This window comes from Argentina silus, assembly GCF_951799395.1.
Source record: "Argentina silus genome assembly, chromosome: 10".
Taxonomy (NCBI): Eukaryota; Metazoa; Chordata; class Actinopteri; order Argentiniformes; family Argentinidae; genus Argentina; species Argentina silus.
The window spans coordinates 9,623,395-9,642,862 of NC_139664.1; the positions used below are offsets into that span (position 1 = coordinate 9,623,395).

Sequence of the window (19,468 nt, forward strand, 5' to 3'; positions counted from 1 at the left end):
AACACACAAATACACACACACACGTAAACACACATACACGCACACATACACACATACACACACATACAGATGCATGCAATGTACGAACACACTTTCACACACACATGTACAGTATATTGTATGCAAACACAGTGATGATTCAATGTTAGAATGACTATCAGTAAGTGTAACTGTTTGTGTATGTGTGTTTAGATCGGAGCAGTTGGAGCAGGAGCTGGCCATCCTGAAAGAGAAGATTCACCATCTGGACGACATGCTCAAGTGCCAGCAGAGGAAAGTCAGACACATGATCGAACAGGTGAGGCACACAGAAACTCTAGCATTTGCATATACAAATGTTCATGTTGACGATAGGCATGGGCTCCTATTTCCTGGGTAATAACTCTCTGTGTGTGTCTACAGCTGCAGAACTCTCGTATGGTGATAGGGGAGAGGGATCGTGTCATCAGGGAGCTGGAGACGAAGGTGGCTTTCCTGGAGGCTGAGGTGAGCACTGTTTCTGTGTGGGAGGTGTAGTCTTTTATCTGCTAGCTCTCGCTGGGAGTTATAGTCTTCTACCTGCTCTGACCCCTGACCTGTGTGTGTAGAACCGGGAGATGCATGACCAGATGGACTACTTCCTGGGAGGGCAAAGGTCAAACGCATACCTTTCATCAGACCGCAATGGGCAGATCGTTTACAGGTAGCTCAATCTCTCTCTTTTTTTCCTCTCACCCTTTCATCTCACCACTTCCACACACACACACACACACACACACATACACACACATGACTTTTCATCAACTGACATCACACCTGCCCCCTCTGCTCCTGACCTAACAAACACACACACACACACACACACACACACACACACACACACACACACCTGACCCAAGAATTTCCCCATGTGATCCAAATAGGGTCACTCATCTGTTCACTTTAGAAATGTGTGCCCAAGTATAACACTGCCAACAATCTAAACTCTTGATCCCTTCTCTCTCCTTCATCCTTTCTCTCCCCCGCTCTCTCCCTCTCTTTCTCTCCCCCGCTCTCTACCTCTCTTTCTCTCCCCCGCTCTCTACCTCTCTTTCTCTCTACCCGCTCTCTCTCTTTCTCCTCCACAGTAAGCCACTCAAACCGTCCAATTCGTCCAAGAAACCCCTTCCCTTCATCAAAGTCATTGAGATCAAGTCGTGAGCTGGAGAGAGAGAGGTAGAGGCAGAGGCAGAGGGAGAGAGGAGGCTCCTCCACAATAGCACCCAACCTGCTGAGAAGCAGCCAAAATGGACTGAAACCAGACCACTATCAATAACACCTGGCTACATGTATGAAGTGACCACAGATGCATACAACAGCACATCCACGACCAACTGTAGCACCACTACACCTGTCGCCACACTCCCTCAGAGGACACTATGCAATGTGTGAGAATATGAGTGCAGGACTTGGATGTAGATAAATACTTTATAGAACTGATTTACATTTGAAGTCTAGATGTATTCATGTTTTTTTCCTCAAACCCAGTCTCTAAACCCATAGAAATAAGAATGTGATTGTATTTCTATGTCTAAATCTCTGTTGTGTCATGTGTGGAGGAGGGATACTCCAATTTGATTGACCCAGACCTCAAGAAGTGGGATGTTTGAATGGAGTACTTAGCCCTCGCCTTCCCAGGGCAATGCCAGGCCAAAGCAACACAACACAGATGAGAAAACACTCTATGGCTGAGAGAGAGATGTGGGGGTGTTATGGCTTTATTACTCAGTTAATAGCGTTTTTTGTTATTTTGATTCACTCACTGAGAAGAGCTGCAGTTGTCTACAGGAAGGGTTTTGAAGTCCCCCTCACCAATACTGATGTCACTTTATTCAAATGATAGTGTAAGGAGTTAGCTGAGGAAAATGAAGATGATATTGATGGTGATGATGAAGAACAGACAAACGTACGTTCGAAAACATCGCTTGTCGAAATTACACAATAATCTGTTCGAAAAGTTTCATCTACTATCATAAACTTTGTAAATACTGTTTGTTTGTTTGTTTTATGAATTCTCTCTCTGTAATCGTCTTTCCCTAAGACGTGTAGATGACCTTACATTTATTTGACAATTTTCTCCTTGTATTTATGTGAAAAAATAACCTTCATTTTAGGGAGAAATTGTGCAATAGAAGTTAGTGTGTGTACTGTATTATTAACTACAACCTTACTAGTTGTATCTGTTTTGGTTCTTTCAATAAATCTCTTAAAATCACTATTGTTTCATTATTGTTATCCTTTCCCCCTCATCATCAGAGGCCTATCACCTTCACTTTGAAGTAGGCTGCTACTGTATGTAGGTGTCCCAATACGGTGATGATTACATTTGTTCTTTACTAAGAAAAAGAAGAAAGCTACTAATCTAAAACATTTATGCACATACATCTGCTCCAGTAAAAAGCCATTTACTTCAAAAGTACTGAGTGAGTTGACCATACATTCATGCCTATCACCTTCATTCTAAGGTGTAATTCACTGCATAGTTGGTAACATGGCCCCCTCTACTGGTGACTCACGTTGTGGCTTTTCAAATTCCAGTTTATCCTACAGGTGGCACCTATGCTGACTGGTTCTGTACATCTCAAAGGTATTTCATCTCAAATGTGTCCACTATGTAATGAATCCATAAGCACATTCTCTGATCATGAAGAATCACACGCATCTCTCCGCCCCAGTGTTGCCACTTTAATGGAATGGTTCACATTACACAGATGATAAATCCGCATGAGTAACATTCAGGCAGGGCAGTCTCCAGCTCTACCAGGAGGCCACACTGAGCTCCAGTCATACACCAGTCATACAGGACACAGCTCACACATCTCATCTGCTTTAGCAAGGATAAGTTGGCTAAAGCAATTCAGACTGGCACCCAGGCTACAAGTTCACTTAAATTACAGAGCATTAAAAATATTCATGCATTCATTCATTCATTCATTCATATATACATACATACATACAGGCAAAATAGCACTTTCATTAGAATTCATAATTTTTACCTTAAAAAATCGGAGAAATAAAGACATACAAAGAATTCATTCATTAGATCCACTATGGCTTCAGTAAAACTGGGCTGAGAATGGTAACATTTCCAAACACAGTCCCTGTGGCATACAGTGATTTTACCGCAACAAAAGGAACAGTAGTCAAGACTGTGCAAAACACCTTGTAACACTATGAGGCACCAGCGCTGGCAAAACAACATGATCCTACATTACATGTCTAACAGTAATACTGGTCAAGTGTAACATTACATCATTAGCATGGTTTTGAACTCACCATGAGCAAGTCTACAGTATACATACAAACTGTGTATGCATGGATACTGTGTCATACATACTGATTGTCTCTTCTGTTGTTGCATAGTGACATAACATGTATATCTCAGTAATCATGTGTTGAACATAGCAGCACAATTACAGAGTTACAACATCAGCTCTTTTCACACCATAGTGTGCAATAGCCCTCACTAAGGTCATAAACACTTAAATGCAGGGCACTGGATGTGGATATGCTGTTAGCAGGCAGGTGTTTCTCAAAGGTAATCTAAGGATTTAAGGCAATCAAAGACAGAATTACTATGATGGAATATTATACTGCTGTTCTACTGTCTTCCCTGTTGGGCCACTTATGTGCTCTCCAAGGTATTGTATTTGTCCTTGAAGTTCTTGAGTTCCAGGAAGTGTTTTGGCCGTTTGTTGCGTTGCCCTGCGGTTGGCAGGTAGGTGACCTGGGTGGGGGAGGAGGGGGGAGGGTCTGGGGTACCAGTCAGGTCTTTGGCTGCTGACTGGTGATGCTGGTCCAGACTGGTGGAGCTGGAGTGGGTCTTCACACTGTGTGGAAGAGGAAGAGGAAGAGAGAGAGAGAGAGAGAGAGAGAGAGAGAGAGAGAGAGAGTCAAACTCTGTAAAGTGCACTTTTAATCTTCCATGTTAAATATCAGTGGTAGAAAATGTTGAAAAAGGAAAGGAAAGGAAAGTGTAGTGAGAGAAAAGGAAGAGTACTCACACAGAGGCCAGTTCAGTCAGCGCCTCCTGGTATTTCACAAACTCTGCTTCTCCAAACACCTGCAGAGACAGAGACAGGAGTCACATTGTGGACCTTATACAACTGACCCCAATGCTTCCCACCTATCCATATCTCTCTCTCTCTCACACACTCTCTCTCACACACACCCCTGTGCCGTGGCGTGCGTTGTCGTAGCCCTCCAGCAGTGTGTCTATGAGGGAACTTTCGCAGGTACGGAACAGAGGATGGGAGTTCCGGAGTTCTACAAGCCAGGTCCGGAATCTCCTCCCTGTCACAGCAGTAGGAGTCCCTCCCAACTGACGTAATGGAATATCTAAGAGGAGAGGAAAGGAGAGAACTTACAACAGCTAATCATGAAGCTAATACATATCATGATTCAGCAGGGGGCGCTGATGGACTATGGTAACAGTGGCTTGGAGAGGACTTACCAGAGTCTCTAATGGCATCTAGTGCCCTCATCCTGTAGAGGTAATCATAGCAACCTGCAAAACAGACAGACTTTATTTTGACAAATGTTTTGCAAATGCTAATCATACAGTTGTAGTACTGCTGGTCATGGTGTGGTTTGGGTTGAACAGACTGTGTGTGTGTGTGTGTGTGTGTGTGTGTGTGTGTGTGTGTGTGTGTGTGTGTGTGTGTGTGTGTGTGTGTGTGTGTGTTCTCTCTTACCACTCAGTCCTCTTTGCTGTAACCGATCATCCTCCTCAGAGAGCAGCCGCGGTTCAAAGCGGATCTCCTGAACCTTGGATAGACGGGACTCAATCTCCTGCCTCAGCTCCTGTAGATCAGGATACAAAGAGAGTAGACAAGAGATTACACCCCCACAAACACAAACACACTGCAGACCTTACCTGGAACTTTAGACACACAAGGGAAAAGAGCTATAACTCATGGTAGTGAACAAGCTGTCATCTAGAGAGAGGGAGAGAGTGTGTGCATATGTTTCTGTCTGAGTATGTATGTGTGTGTGTGTATGTGTGTGTGTGTGTGTGTGTGTGTGTGTGTGTGTGTGTGTTACCTTTGGAGCATTGTGGCCAAGGGGTACATGTGGTCCTCTGCGAGACTTCATGGCAAAGCGCATGATCTGCCTTTTCACAAAGATAAACAGCAACACAAACACCTGTGGAGAGACAGACAATGATTGGCAACAATAGTGTTTCCCTGCTATTACAGGATGTTGCTTTTAGGTCTTACACTACTACTCTCATAAGAAATACCAGCACATAACATATGCAAGTTATGAACTTGTGGCCTACTCCCTGTGAGTGTGACAGCAGTAGCTACTGCTTTATCTTGTTTTCATATGCAAATGACAACCAGAGACAAACAGACATTCAGACTGGCTAGCTAGCTGTACAGCTAAACTTTAGGCAGGTAGGTGACACAATACTATAGCTCATCATTGGGGAAGTTGGTGAGCGAAGCGACGTCATTTATCCACTATTTGTCAACTATTTATCTTCCTGTAACTTACCAGACTTCCGTAGGCCATAACTAGCACAACGTTGACGCTTGAGAGAGGAGAATCAGATCTCATGTTGACGGTGTTGTTGAAAGTGCTCGTTACAAAATGAAAACTAAACCCGGCAGCAGGCTCTCCTGGTTACTTTCCCCAAATGTTACTAGCAATTACGTTCATTATTGTTAAACAACAAACAAAAACACCTGTTAAATTCATGGGGATTTTTATCCTAATGAACAGCTAGAAACCTCCTTCGTTCGTAGTTGATATTGTTAGTTTGTTGACATCTGGAGTTCCGGGGTAATCACGTGATCTCTCCGACTGTGGTTTTAATGTTATATCGCCACCATCTGTTGTAAATACTACACAACATCCTGCAAAACACCTGCTTCTTCCAATTTAAGGAAGTCTCTCGAGTCTGACTACGAAACTGTAAACATTTTTTTTTTTTTTTTTAAAGAAAAAAATTATATGTATTCAAATCATCCGAATGTACCAGGAGTTTCTGTATCTCTACTGATAATTCTGCCATTACATCTGTGTCCTAGATAAGATGTCACAATCATATCAGTCTCTCATGTGGTTTGTAAACATTTACGGTATTTAGCAGAAGCCTTTATCCAAAGCGACTTAGATGATTCACTTATCAGTCATCATAAGAAAAAGTAATCTGCACTAGGAGCAGGGGCTTTTGGCAGTCACAATTTTTTATTCATTTATTTACAGTAGAGAAACTTGTATAGGGGGGTAGTGGGGATGAAGAGGTTTTTAGGAGGGACAGTTAAAATGTAGCCTGAAGAGATGGGTCTTTGGCAGAAGATAGGTAGTGACTCTGCAGTCCTGACAGCAGTGGGAAGCTCATTCCACCAGCAGGGCACCAGGACAGTGAAAAGCCATCACCGAGTAGTGCAACTGCTGCATCCACATAGAGGCAGCGGTGCCAGGCGGCCAGCCGAGGTGGAAGAGTGGAGTGATCAGGCAGGGGTTCGGGGGCTTACCATTGCTTGCAAGTACGATGGGGCTGTTCCCTTTGCCGCCCGGTAGGAGAGCACCAGGGTCTTGAATCTGATGCGAGCTGCTACCAGGAGCCAGTGAAGACTGCAAAGGGGGGAGGTGACATGGGAAAATTTGGGGTAATTGAACACCAGACAGGCAGCAGCATTCTGGACGAGCTGCAGAGGTCTGACGGCGGAGGCGGGGAGCCCGGCCAAGAGTGCGTTGCAGTAGTCAAGGCATCACAAGTGTCTGGACCAAGAGTTGTGCTGCTTCTCTGGTGAGGAATGGCTGTATCCTTCTGATGTTATAGAAGAAGAATCTCCAGGAGTGTGCTGTCGCTGTGATGTTCGCCACACAAGATAAGTGGCCTGTAGTTATGGACAGCATGACTCTGGCTGTCTTAAAGGCAGCTGGGACAGATCCTGTGGACATCCATCTAATCTAAGAAGTGGCCAAACTGACCTGGTGGACGATAGATAACAATGTCAAGTTTGACAGGGTAGGTCACAGAAACAGCATGGAATTCGAAGGTGAATATGGACAGGTGTGACAGGGGAAGGACATTATGTGACCACTTAGGGGAGATGAGGGGTCCTGTGCCTCCCCCTCAACCAGAGAGACTAGGGGAATGAGAAAAGGAGTAGGTATCAGAGAGGGCTGCTGGAGTAGCTGTGTTTTCCGGTGTAATCCATGTCTCTGTGAGAGCAAGGAAGTGGAGGGACATGAAGCAGGCATAAGCTGAGATAGCCTCTGCTTTGCAGACCACTGACTAGCAGTTCCAAAGTCACGACAGTGAGGTCATGGTCAGTTGAGCATGGTGGGTAGATTAGATTGGAATGGTTGCGAGGGGAGGTGTAGCACCGATGTGTCCTCCTGAGGGATGAAATAACAGGGAGAAAGCACATTGTGATATTTGCCGGTATAGAGATAGAGAAGGTTTGTGGGCAATACAAGATGCAGGTAGCCCTCAATACACTCAGAGTAGTGAAAAAATAAACTAATGACGAATGAAAATACTTAGTAGTTTGGCCTTCCTCGATGGTCTCCACAGATTGACTCCTTCATTTTCGTGTCAGGAGGCTGTAGCTCTATGACCGTCAAGATAGAAATGCAGATTCTGTAATTGCTGATGACTAGCAGGGTAGCAGCCCCTCCCACCTAACGATCAGTTAACGACCAGACAGGTTTCATCACTTAATTCCAAATGTATTAGTCCTGGTCCAAGGTGAGGAGGAGTTCATACCCTTTTTTGTGAGCCTGAATGTAGTATTCTGTATATCCATTCCTCTCCATTTCATGTTCTTCATAACAGTGAATCTGTTTTTTGTAAGATTTCTGTGCTATTTAGCCAGGTGTTCAACAATGTTACAGTACCTTAGTTGTAGTTAGTGACCTGATTTATGTGTCACATGAGGACTGGACCATACATGAATACTGCATGAGTACCACAAAGCATGAACTTATAAAACAGTTCTCTGCCTGTGTGAGTTGGATGTGATTCATGACCATATTTGTAACAGCAGATACAGAGAGTGCTTTTCTTCTGGGGGGAACAGGGGTGGGTGGCTGAAAGGTCTGGATCTGCAGATATGAACATTAGACATTTTCCTCCACCCCTCTCAGTAGCCTATCGCTGTCCAGTCGGGACCCTGTTTGAATGCATTCCTACTTCTTCCTTTCCTATAGATAATTAATCTATACATTTCCACAATCCACCCTTGAATGAAGGATACAATATTTGAGCAAGGCCCATGACTACTTCACCAGCACCATCCCAAGTTCCTTGGTAGAGCAAAAATCTTTCTTGAAACCAAACCCTTTTATGCTTTGGTAAAAACAGAGCTAGGCTATGACAGCTCTGAGACGTTAAGATGAGCTGATATGCACACAGCCCCCTGCAAGCTGTGATACAAACCACAACCCGACTTCCTCTGCCTGAACAGATGACACAAGCTGAAGGGTGAGTATTGCAAGAACTATAAGCAGCACATACATGTGGTTGCTTCTCTAGAGATTACACCAATAACAGTAAGTACTCAAAGCTGTTTTTTTGCATGCATGCATGCGTCTCTGTCTGCGTGTCTATCTGTCTGTCTGTCTCAATGGCTTAGTTGTTCAGCTACCCACTCAATGCACATTCTGGTGGCTAGAGCAACAATTCAGCTTCTTCATCAGCCTGTGTGTGAGCTTCTCTAACAGCAAACGTTTTCTCTGCCATCTTTTCTCCACAGCTTTTTCTTTCTGCTGCCAAGGCTGGGTTTCAACATTGGAAAAGGTTCCCCTCTTAAGTCCTATGTCCCTATGACCCTATGTTAGGGTTAGGGTTAGTTAGTTCTCCTCTGATCTGAGAACTGGGTGGGTGAAAGTAAGAGAACACTCTTCCTGGGGTTATGTCTCAGAGGTTGTCACCAGCTTTCTCTCCCTGTCTGCTTTCCTTGAGTTTCATGATGTTCCACACTGTTGATGCTATCTTCATTATTAATAGGCCACCCTGAGGAAGGCTTTTGAGCCGAAACGTTGGTGGTGAACACCGCAATGAGAGAAGAGTGTGTGACTTTTACTTTCATTAAGGTTTGGGTTACGCTCCATTAGTTAGCACCTCGACTTGGGTGTGCGTTCTTTATCCCCTTTATTATCATCATAACGTGATATGTGTGTTGTTACAGCACAAGGATATTCATTTCATTCATCCCAAGCATCTATCTATCCCAAGGTAACTGAGTTTGAATGAATAGGGGGCATTTGGTGGCCTAGGAGACCTAGTATCTAGACTTAATGCACCCTTTTGTTACTCAATACATCCTTTTGTGATTATTCACTATTACGCAGGTAACCTGACTCTTCCCTGTTCATGTTAGATCTCTCTCTCGCTGTCTTTATTTGTATACAAATGTTATCTGTGGAAAATAGGTTACCTAAGGTAGGCTGAGACTTGATGGTCTCTCTTTCTCGCTCTCTCTCCCTCTCTCTCTCTCCCTCTCTCTCTCTCTCTCTCGGTTTCACACAATTATTTGAATCCTATCCCTTGTCCCTCAGGCTGTCATGTGGTGATGTCATGAATGGACACAGAGAGACGGATTTTGATATGGCTGTCTGGTGTGTGTGTGTGTGTGTGTGTGTGTGTGTGTGTGTGTGTGTGTGTGTGTGTGTGTGTGTGTGTGTGTGGCCTATGGTCAGAGGTTGACACACTGAGCCAGTCAGGAATGCCGTCCTGTGACAAGAAGTAAGAAGGAGGCAGCAACAATGGGAGGGGGAGGAGAGAGAGAGAGGGGGGGGGGGAGGAATGAACTGAGAGAGAGGATAAACCAGTGGGGCAGGTTTGCGTTACTGTATAGATGCATCATGCAAAGATGACAGAGAGCAGAGAGAGAGAAAGAACAGGAGGGAGAGGATGGGGTCACAGTACTCTCTCCTAACTTCACCCAAAAACATGGCTTATGACCAGACAGCCCTATTGCCTGAGATACTCTGAAGGTACAGTATGTGTGTGTGTGTGTGTGTGTGTGTGTGTGTGTGTGTGTGTGTGTGTGTGTGTGTGTGTGTGTGTGTGTGTGTGTGTGTGTGTGTGTGTGTGTGTGTGTGTGTGTGTGTGTGTGTGTGTGTGTGTGTGTGTGTGTGTTGATTTTGAGGTTAACATGAATGGGGCCATGTTGCCAACGGATACACAGGTTGGAGGCTTTGTGACCTAGCATAGCAGGTGTTTCTGTAAACTGACACTCACCTGCACATGGACAGGCACAGCAACAAACAATCTCTCTCAATCTCACATCCACAGATACACATAGAATTAACACACTCTCTTATTTATTTTTCTATATTGCCTACTTTTGTATTCATTTGAGTTAATTTATCTGTCAACAGTCTGCTGTGACTTTGTAAGCTGTGGGGCTTTTGGCTTAAGTGGTGTTGGTTGGACTTGGCAGTAGTGTGCACTACATTTAACGGTTAGCTTTGCCTAACAACACCCATTGTTATACCTGATGATATATGTATTTGACTGTGGAGGTTATGTCAATCCATATTGACATTTCTGAATGCTAAGTCAACACAATTTGAACTGATATTGAGAAGAGACTCTTGTATAACCATCTATAGATGAGATGCAGTAGATAAGAGATGGTTTGCCTTTAAGCATAGAGGTGGTTCAGATACTTCAATGTGTTGGAGTGTGGTGGTTACAACACCAGACTTTAGATAAAAGTCTGCTTAATGACCATGTTGTTGTAATATCAGGAGCTGTGGCTCAGCAGTGCTGTGGTTATCATGCCCTCCATCTTAAAGCAGTGCCTGTATGTAAATCTGTTTCACTGTGTTCCGCTTTGTTAGAATATTATCTGATCACATCTAACTGAACCCTTTGTTAGGCAATTCGAATCACTCTCTCTGTATGAGGGTGTGTGTGTGGGTGTGGGTGTGTGTGTGTGTGTGAGAGAGAGAGAGAGAGAGAGAGAGAGAGACAGAGAGAGACAGAGAGAGAGAGATGGACAGAGAGGTACATTAAGTTGTATCAGTGTAATACATTGTTTTCCTGAGTGGATTGCTGTCAGATGAGTTTTTCCAGTTTAGAATCTGGTTTTGCTGAGTGTGACAGTGACTCAAAGCATGTTTCTTGTGTAAACAGTTGTGTGTGTTTCATTGGTGTGTGGTTTCTCAATGAAACACTAATTTAGTCAGTATGAGGGGAATGTTTGGAAGGCAGGCAAGTGCATTGATGAGGTAACCTCTCTTGTGTTGTTTTGTGTTATAGGTGGTAGCATTTACCTTCCCCTCTCCTTAGCTTTGTCCTCTCTCTCTCTCTCTCTCTCTCTCTCTCTCTGATGACAGTAGACTGTAGTCTGGCTGCTATGTGCTTTTGTCCCTCTCTCTCTCTCTGCTCTGTGATTCCATCTGGCCGTTTCACCAGAGTGACCACAGTCCACATCGGCCAATCCCAACATTCCAAGCCATTCCATTTCAGGGATGGAACTTTATAATTGAGTTTGTTTATGTTTGCAGGGATTGGAGGCTCGTGTGTGAACACGTGTGACAGTTCTCAGTTGAAGACTTCCACTGCTGAGGACCCACAGCGCAGCAGCAGGGAGAGAGGAGATAGAGATAGGTGGGACAGACAACTGTACAGAGAAACATCAGGAGCATCAGTGTCTGTGGTTTTCAAGCCTGTGGATCTAGAGTGCCTGGGTGTATGTGGTCAGCCTGCTCCGGAAACTTAAACAAGAGAGGATTGCAGTTGTACCACGATGACGTTTCTGCCACGGTGGATTTAGATTTTCTTTTTTAATTTTTTAATTTTTTTTGTGTTTTTTTTTTGCAAACCAACAGGGTCTGTGTAATGAACTGATGATTTGACATCTCTGTTGTGGAATTTATTGGACGTAACTACACGCTATTTAAAGGTTGTGTACTCTCAGACAATGGACTTATCTGTTATCTCTCCTCCAGTGTGTGAATACAGTCCCCTTCTGTGTCCCATACCATACAGTTCCAACAGAGCTGCATTACCTGGAGCCCAGAGGCAAGGTACTGGGCTACGCTTTAGCATCCGTTCGGCTAGTTCTCCCTCCTATACCCCCCTCTCCAGACTGGACCTGAGGAAACGGGAAGGGCTGTTGGAGGAGGAGAAGAGAGAGGGAGCAAACACTGAGGAGGTAAAAGGGAGCGGAAGGCGCAGAGAGGAGGCGCAGGGTCCTCCCCCCACCCAGAGAGAGAAAGACAAGGTCATAAAGGACAACATGGACACTAGCAATCAAGGCAGGACTGAGACTCACTCTTGCCTCAATTCCCAGAGTGAGGGGAAATGTACATCAGGATCCAAAATGGTGCCTGGACAGTTGAGCCAGAATGGCAGTGTGAGTGAGGTGAATTCAGAGCGTAGCAGTGACAGGAGTGGAAACTGGAGCGAGGTGAGGGAATTGGCTGGAGCCAGGGGCAGGATGGAACAGAGGCGGCTGGACCTGACCAGCAGGAGTAAGAGTGTTGACTGGAGAGCAGGGAGGTTGAGCCCTGACGAGGGGTCTCGGACTGGGGTACTGGGGTTTTCAGGGAACCTTCAAGGGACCACACCTAAACGGGCGGAGAGCTTAGAGAGGAGGGGGGCAGGAGAGAAAGACAGAGTGGAGGGGGGTGAAAAGAGTGTGTTGTCCAGGATGAAGGTCTATAATTCAGCAGGCTCAGGGGCTGTGGTGGGTGAGAGGAGCCCAGTGGAGGGGCCTCTGAATGGGCAGTCAGGGTCAGGCTGGTACCCTGGACAGAGGGCTCTGGAGAGGTCTAGTGGGGGCCAGTCCCTCCCCTATAGACTGAAGCCCCAGTCTGGGTCTGGGTCTGGGCCTGGGCTCAGGGATCCCACCAGTGGCTCGACTGGAGCCAGGGGTCAGAGTATATGGGACCGGATAGAGAGACTGTACGGGTCGGCTGGGCCTGATAAAGCCACTAGTGGGGACAGAAGGGGAGAGGACTCGACCAGAACCAAACGCAACTCTGCTCCTGTTGAAGACTGGCTTCTGCCTGATTTGGAGGGGGGCAATGCGGTAGCCAATCGTAGAAAGTCCACTACGGACCCTACATTTGTGTCCTCCTCCTCCTCCCCCGTCTCCTCCCCCCTCAGCCAGTGGAGGAAGGTGTCATATGAGGGGGAAACAGGGGGAACCTTCCCCAGACGCTTCTCCATGGGGGAGAGAAACAGCCTCAACACACCCCAACACAGTCAGACTACAACACACACACCCTTGACACACACACTCAACAGTGATCAGAGACCCACACACACAGTGTCTCCACTGTCAGTGTGGACCAGGGACAGGGCTCCAGGGTTACAGAGACAAGGACAGGCCTATGGAAGGCACCCTGGTGAGAGTGAGGATATACGGGGCCGAGGGGTGCTGGAGCAGGGCACAAGGTCCCTGGATAGAGCCTGCAGTAAATTCACTGTGGCAGTTCAGATTAGATCTGCGAGGGATGCAGACACACACACAGTCTCGGACACCCCCTCAGTGGTAGAGTCATTACCATCCACCAGGGGTCCCTCTCTCGCCCCTCCATCAGAAGATAGTGAGGAGAGAGAATGGGAGAGGGGGAGTAGGGAGGAGACACACAGTGGAGGGAGAAAGAATGGAATTAGTGAAGGTAGTGTAAATGAGAGAGAGAGGATAGGAAGCTCTGCCCAGAAAATGGAGAAGGTTGGAGAACTGGAGAAAGAGAAACAGACAGATGTTGAAGGAGGAAAAGAGGAGAAAAAGGAGGCAGAAAAGCGATTAAAGAATATTCCTGAAGGAGGGGTCAACACAGGGTCAAAACTCCACCTGACCAATCAGATGAACAGGAGTGCGGGCACTGATACCCCTGCTAGGGCTATGACCTTTGTAAGGGGCGTGGCAAGGGAAGATAGCCGGACTGAAGACGTATTTGAGTCTAACACACAGAAGATCACGTTACAGAGTAGTGAAAAGAAGATGTTTCCTGAGAAACTCGTTGTTCCCTCGGCGGCCGGGGTGAGGAATAAGATCCACCAGTTTGAGGCTCTGACTCAGAGAGCCCAGGGCCTGGTGGCGTCAGTCCCCTTCCTGAAGCCCAGGAGGGCTTTCTCTGTCCCAGAACAGCTCAGTGGAGCTGGAGAGGGGGTGAAGAAGAGTGGCTCAGACAAAACACTAGGCGGGGTGAGAACACAATGGGAGGGAGTGAGAGAAGGAGGGGAGGGAGGGAGTGTAAAAGGGGAAGGGGAGAGAGCAGGAGGGGAGGGGGTGAGAAAGAGCCGGTCAGATAAAGCTATGGGTGGGGTGAGAGGAGGAGGAGTAGGAGAGGGGGAGAAGAGGGCAGAGAAAGGGTGGCCGGTGAGGTCTGTGTCAGTGGATGAAGTGGGGGTCAGGCTGGGGGGTGAGGGTGAGAGAAGCAGTGGGGAGAGTGGTGCTGTTGGCGCTGGTACATTTTCTGAACTCAAGGATAAACCCGAGACTCCTCCAAACAGCAGAACCAAGCTGGAGACTGTGAGAGGCTTTCAGATGGATGAGCCAGATTTCTCCAAAGCTCCTAACCCAGAGAACACACACACAGTCCCCACCCAGGACAGTGCCAGGAGAGGCATCTATGCCAAGGATACGTCATCCGCCCAACTGTTGAACATCAATAATAACAATGGTGTGTTACAAACCCCCGGGCAGTCTGGTGTACCTTACACACTATCCTCTAACCTGCCATCTCCTGTTACCGATGACGACAAGACACCAACCAACACGCCCCAGAATTCTCCCTTTCATCCCAACTACCCGTACCCTGAAGACTCAGCTACAGATCAGACTGATCCAGAGAGCACTCCAGTATCAATACACACAGCTGTATCACGCAGCAAGATCCACACTGACTCCTCCACACCCTCCTCTACTGACGCCTCCTCCTCCCCCGTCTCTCACTCAGGCCTGGGGAGAGACTCCCTGTGTTTCCCCCTCTCCCTCCCTCTCACCTCCTCCTCCCCCAGCGCTCACCCCCACCAAAGGGGGGATTACCTGGATATGTGTATGGCTCGCTTGAGCCAGGAGAGAGTGCAATGGAGTGATGAAGATGATGATGAAGGTACGGAGAAGGACGAGGACTCCAACTATGACTCAGACTCTGCAGAATCCTCGGTGACTATCACCAGCAACATGAGCCAATCAGACCGTAGGAGCTTCTCGCTCAGGTATGTGGCAGGGATGCTGGGAAATGATGATAGATGGGTGATGTCATTCATTCATGTGTGTGTTCAACTTAAGTGTACAGTATTTAAATTACTCAATTGAATCATTTAACGTTCTCTTTTTTTGTACCCTCCCTCCCCCTCCTTCTCTTCCTTTCCCCTCTCTCTTCTCACCCTCTTATCTCTATTTCTGCCACCCCCTCTCTCTCCCCTCCAGTCTGGCTGACCTGTGTAACTTTGGTGGGGTGGACTATGAGTCGTCAGAGGCTGACAGCGAGGACTGGTCGTCTGGCCGTTCGGCCTCCCTGAGCTCAGACGTGTCGGCCCTGTCTTGTGTGTCCGTCCTGGGCAGCGAAGAGCTGGACCGCCTTCTAGAGGACGTCAGGGGCCTGGGGGACTCCACCCTGCAGGTATAGTACAACTACTACACTCACAACCACATGAGGATTCAGACATACTGTACAGACTTTCAACAGCTTTATCCTTTGTCATACAGGCCTTCCACTGTGACAGTGATCTCACGTCTTACAAGTTAAATGTATTGAGTTTTGTGTTTATCCCTCTGGTCTCATCTTTGTTTTTCGACTGTTTGGACTTTTAACAGCTATTTTGTCCTCATGTTTCTCTCTCTCTCTCTCTCTCTCTCTCTCTCTCTCTCTCTCTCTCTCTCTCTCCGTCTCTCTGTAGAACTATGAGGATGTACAGGTGGTAGTTCTACATAAGGAGGTGGGGGTAGGGCTGGGCTTCACCATGGCAGGAGGAGTGGACCAGAACAAACCTGTCACTGTGAGTCTGACACAGCTAGCGCCTAGGCTAATGAATGCTATCTCTGCATTGGGTAGATTATTGACCTGCTCAAATCATGTCAGCGTAAAACTTCCTGTCATTCACTTCCTGGTTCACGCTGACCACTGTGATTCCTCTTCCAGGTCCACAAGGTGTTTCCCTCCGGTGTTGCGGCTCAGGAGGGTTCTATCATGGAGGGGGACCAGGTCTTGTCGATCAATGGCACATCGCTGTGTGGCTCCACCCACTGGGAGGTTCTGAGGACGCTGAGGAGGTCAAGGACTCGCGGGATGGGAGTGGTCGTCCTGAAGAGAGGAGGGGTTAGAGGCCCCTGTAAAGCAGGGGCTGAGACAGACACTCAGGGATGGACGCGGACACAGCCTTCCCACACAGGTGAGAGGTTAGGTCAGAGGTCACCCAAAGCCTAGTGAGGCTAGTAGACAACCTCTGATTGCATCACTATCAGCCTAGAACTGGCCAAGGTAGCCTATTATATACACTTATTTGGATGTGCAGAGGTATATGTGTGTTGGGGAGTTATCTACAGTATATCATGTCTCTGATGCTCCTCCCTCTCAGGCTCTCGTGTGTGTGTGAGGCTGGAAAAGCGCAGCAGAGACCTGGGTTTCAGTCTGGAGGGAGGAGTGGGATCCAAGCTGGGAGACCGGCCAATCACTATACAGAAGATCTTCCTGGGTGAGCGCTCAACTTTTACTTATTGGTACAGGCTAGACTGGTATAGACACTGGTCATTAGCTAGTAAAGTAGATATTATCAACAAGAGACTTATGTCTCTTATGTCTCCTAGAATCATGTGTCAATATACAGTATATATGGACTTTCAATATCCAGCATGGACATCTACCTTCAAACTACAGCCATTTCAATTAATGCTCCTCTCCTCTCCTTCTCTCTCTCTCTCGCTCTCTGTCTCTCTCTCTCTTTCTCTCTCTCTCTCTCTCTCTTTCTCTCTCTCTCTCTATATATCTTTTTTTCTCTTTCTCTCTCAGGGGGCCCAGTGACTGAGGTGTGTCCTGGTGATGAGGTGATGGAGATCCAGGGTGTCAGTGTTGTGGGGATGCGGCGACTGGAGGCCTGGACCCTGATCAGAAAGCTGCCCCCTGGGCCTGTGGAGATGATACTACACCGCCCTCTCAAACCACAGTGACCATCATCAACTTGACACTCATGTTCTATGTTCAGGTGATGAGTAACCCTGGCTGACAAATAACCACTCCTGTTAGGTCCTAAAATGCTTCGACTTTCGCTCAGTGGGCTAATGCAGTCTGCACTGAAGAGATGCTTCCTAGTTCAGGAGAAGGCCTGGGAGGGGGAAGCAGAGGAAGATAAAAGTTACTCTAACCACTGATCTAAGGTCACTTGTGTTTCTATTTCTCTGATGGTTTAGGTTAGGGATATCTGATCCTAGATCTGTGATTAGGTGCAACTTCTACCTCTACCTTTATATATCTGCACCAGTCTTATGATAACAAAGCACTGAATACATAGGTATATGATGAGAATACATAATGGTATGAGTAGTATCAAGAGAGAAGGGGAAAGAAGGAAGAATACTGAAGTCAGAATCTTTATTTTGTGACATTATTGTAGACGCAAAAGTTTTTTTAAATTATCTATTCCTCACATGTTTTATATGATGAAGCATCTAAGAAGCTTATTTTGTATTGCTGTTGTAATATATTGTGACTAGAAAGCTAAAATCCGTCCTGAGTAAATGTATGGTTGTAATAAATCTTTCCATGATCCAGTTCTTTATCTAAATGCAGCACATTCTCTTACCTGCAGAGGGAGCTAACAGATCAGACCACTCTCACAGCTTGGGCCCAGAGTTTTGTCAGGTTTCTGCATTTCTGTCTCTCTTTTAGCAGGTTTCATGATTATCATCAGTGGTTCTCTCTCATATAGCTTTACCAATACTTTTCCAGTATACTGTTACTTGTTTCATTTACATGTGAGAAATAAACAAAGATACCATTTCATAATCAATATCTACTCCCCTGGGGCTACAGTATGTAGAAAAACTAAAACGAGGATTGAATTGAGACTTTGCATTGCCAACAATTCAGCTACAAGACCTTGAGTTTTATTGCTATCTATTTGGCTTCCCTGAGTCCCCTCATATTTATATCTGTTGTTTCCCTGATAGCAGCTCATTCACTGTCCTCACTGCTGTACAACTGCTCTGCCGGTCATCAGTGATTAGATTACTCAACACACATCATGGGTTATTGTGTGCAGTCAAAGTTCAGCATGAGTTTATTAATACAACAGTATATGATTTATGACAAGGAACTGTTATGAATGCCGAATCTGATCACCCAGGTGGTTTAATTATGGCATACTTTCATACATACAAATAGTGAGTGTCTTCAGCTTTTGAACTCATTTTGTTTCTTTCTGCAGACTCATACATACCCACACACACACACGCGTGCGCATGTGTGAAACATATAGGCTATTCTGAAACATATAGGCTATTCTGAAACATATAGGCTATTCAGCCTGTATTATCAACGATACCCCCTGTAAGACCTTTATAAGCACTTACGGTACAGTAGTTATTCCCAGAAGACACCTGCATGTGTCAGAGTGAAGGAGAAGAACCCTTAATGCTGATGTTATTCCTACTAGGCTGCGTTCTTGTGGTTGGAGAATTAAACAAAGACAAAGTTCGTTATCCATTGTAACCCATGACTTATTTTATTCTATTCCAGGTACTCTGGTAGAAATAGAGTAAGAATATTCACAACCAAGAAATTAGGGTTACACATATAACTTGAGTTAGTACATATACAGATAGTAATACATTTCATCATTTCCTTACTCTCGCCTCACATTTCTTTGTTATGTGTATTAGTGAGTTTATGGGTTTCAAAGTCTGATTTCAAAGCAGGTTGATACTGTATATGGACTGTCTGAGTGGGGTCTTATCTGTGTGGATTGTGGAGTGTCAGAAAGCAATGATATCATGTTGACATACAAGAAGCCTTGATAAGTGGATAGATTGTGAGGGAGACACTGACACGTGGACACTGAGGGGTCTGACACACTAGCTTGTGCATGACTGCACAAGGGTGATCTACCAGGCAACTCTCTCTTTCACACGCACACACACACACACACGCACACACACACACACACACACACACGCACATGCACATGCACATGCACATGCACACACACACACACACACACAGATCCACATGCTCCTCAAGGGCTCAGGTGTGACACTCCAGATCAGGTGCATAGATAGCTTTCTCTGGAAGAACAACAGGCATCACTACCACCACCCCTACTACCACCTCCACCACCATAACCACCACCACCACCTCCACCACCACAACCACCTCCACCACCACAACCACCACCACCACCCCCACGACAGTAGCCCACAGACCAACAGGTGAGCACAGAAGAGATAGACAGGTGGTCTTTCCGTGGATGGAGACAGGGAAGAGTGCAGACAGGCCATCTGGGCTGGAAGACAGGGAGAGAAGG

General features: G+C 46.2%; 3 protein-coding genes across 3 annotated transcripts in view; 2 read left to right on the forward strand and 1 right to left on the reverse strand.

Annotated features, from left to right (window-relative positions):
* The window catches only part of tuft1a (tuftelin 1a), a 12,447-nt gene extending 10,220 nt beyond the window's left edge, over positions 1-2,227 (forward strand). The window contains exons 9-12 of the mRNA XM_083678883.1: positions 193-298; positions 403-486; positions 588-682; positions 1,107-2,227. Of these exons, the coding sequence (XP_083535009.1) occupies positions 193-298; positions 403-486; positions 588-682; positions 1,107-1,179 (358 nt within the window). The 3' untranslated portion in view covers positions 1,180-2,227. The remainder of the gene's footprint in view (positions 1-192; positions 299-402; positions 487-587; positions 683-1,106) is intronic.
* Positions 2,228-2,694: 467 nt separating this feature from the next.
* Positions 2,695-5,781, reverse strand: ltap1 (lipid transport auxiliary protein 1). The gene is made up of 7 exons (XM_083678347.1): positions 5,518-5,781; positions 5,062-5,163; positions 4,713-4,821; positions 4,472-4,525; positions 4,190-4,356; positions 4,023-4,081; positions 2,695-3,848 (listed from the first exon to the last, which is right to left on the reverse strand). The coding sequence occupies exons 1-7, from the start codon at positions 5,578-5,580 to the stop codon at positions 3,644-3,646; spliced, it is 759 nt and encodes a 252-aa protein (XP_083534473.1). The 5' UTR covers positions 5,581-5,781; the 3' UTR covers positions 2,695-3,643.
* Positions 5,782-12,595: 6,814 nt separating this feature from the next.
* LOC310811420 (uncharacterized protein) lies at positions 12,596-17,720 on the forward strand. Its single transcript, XM_083679568.1, has 6 exons — positions 12,596-15,166; positions 15,381-15,573; positions 15,851-15,949; positions 16,093-16,342; positions 16,529-16,645; positions 16,960-17,720. The coding sequence occupies exons 1-6, from the start codon at positions 12,645-12,647 to the stop codon at positions 17,115-17,117; spliced, it is 3,339 nt and encodes a 1,112-aa protein (XP_083535694.1). The 5' UTR covers positions 12,596-12,644; the 3' UTR covers positions 17,118-17,720.
* Positions 17,721-19,468: the final 1,748 nt, after the last annotated feature.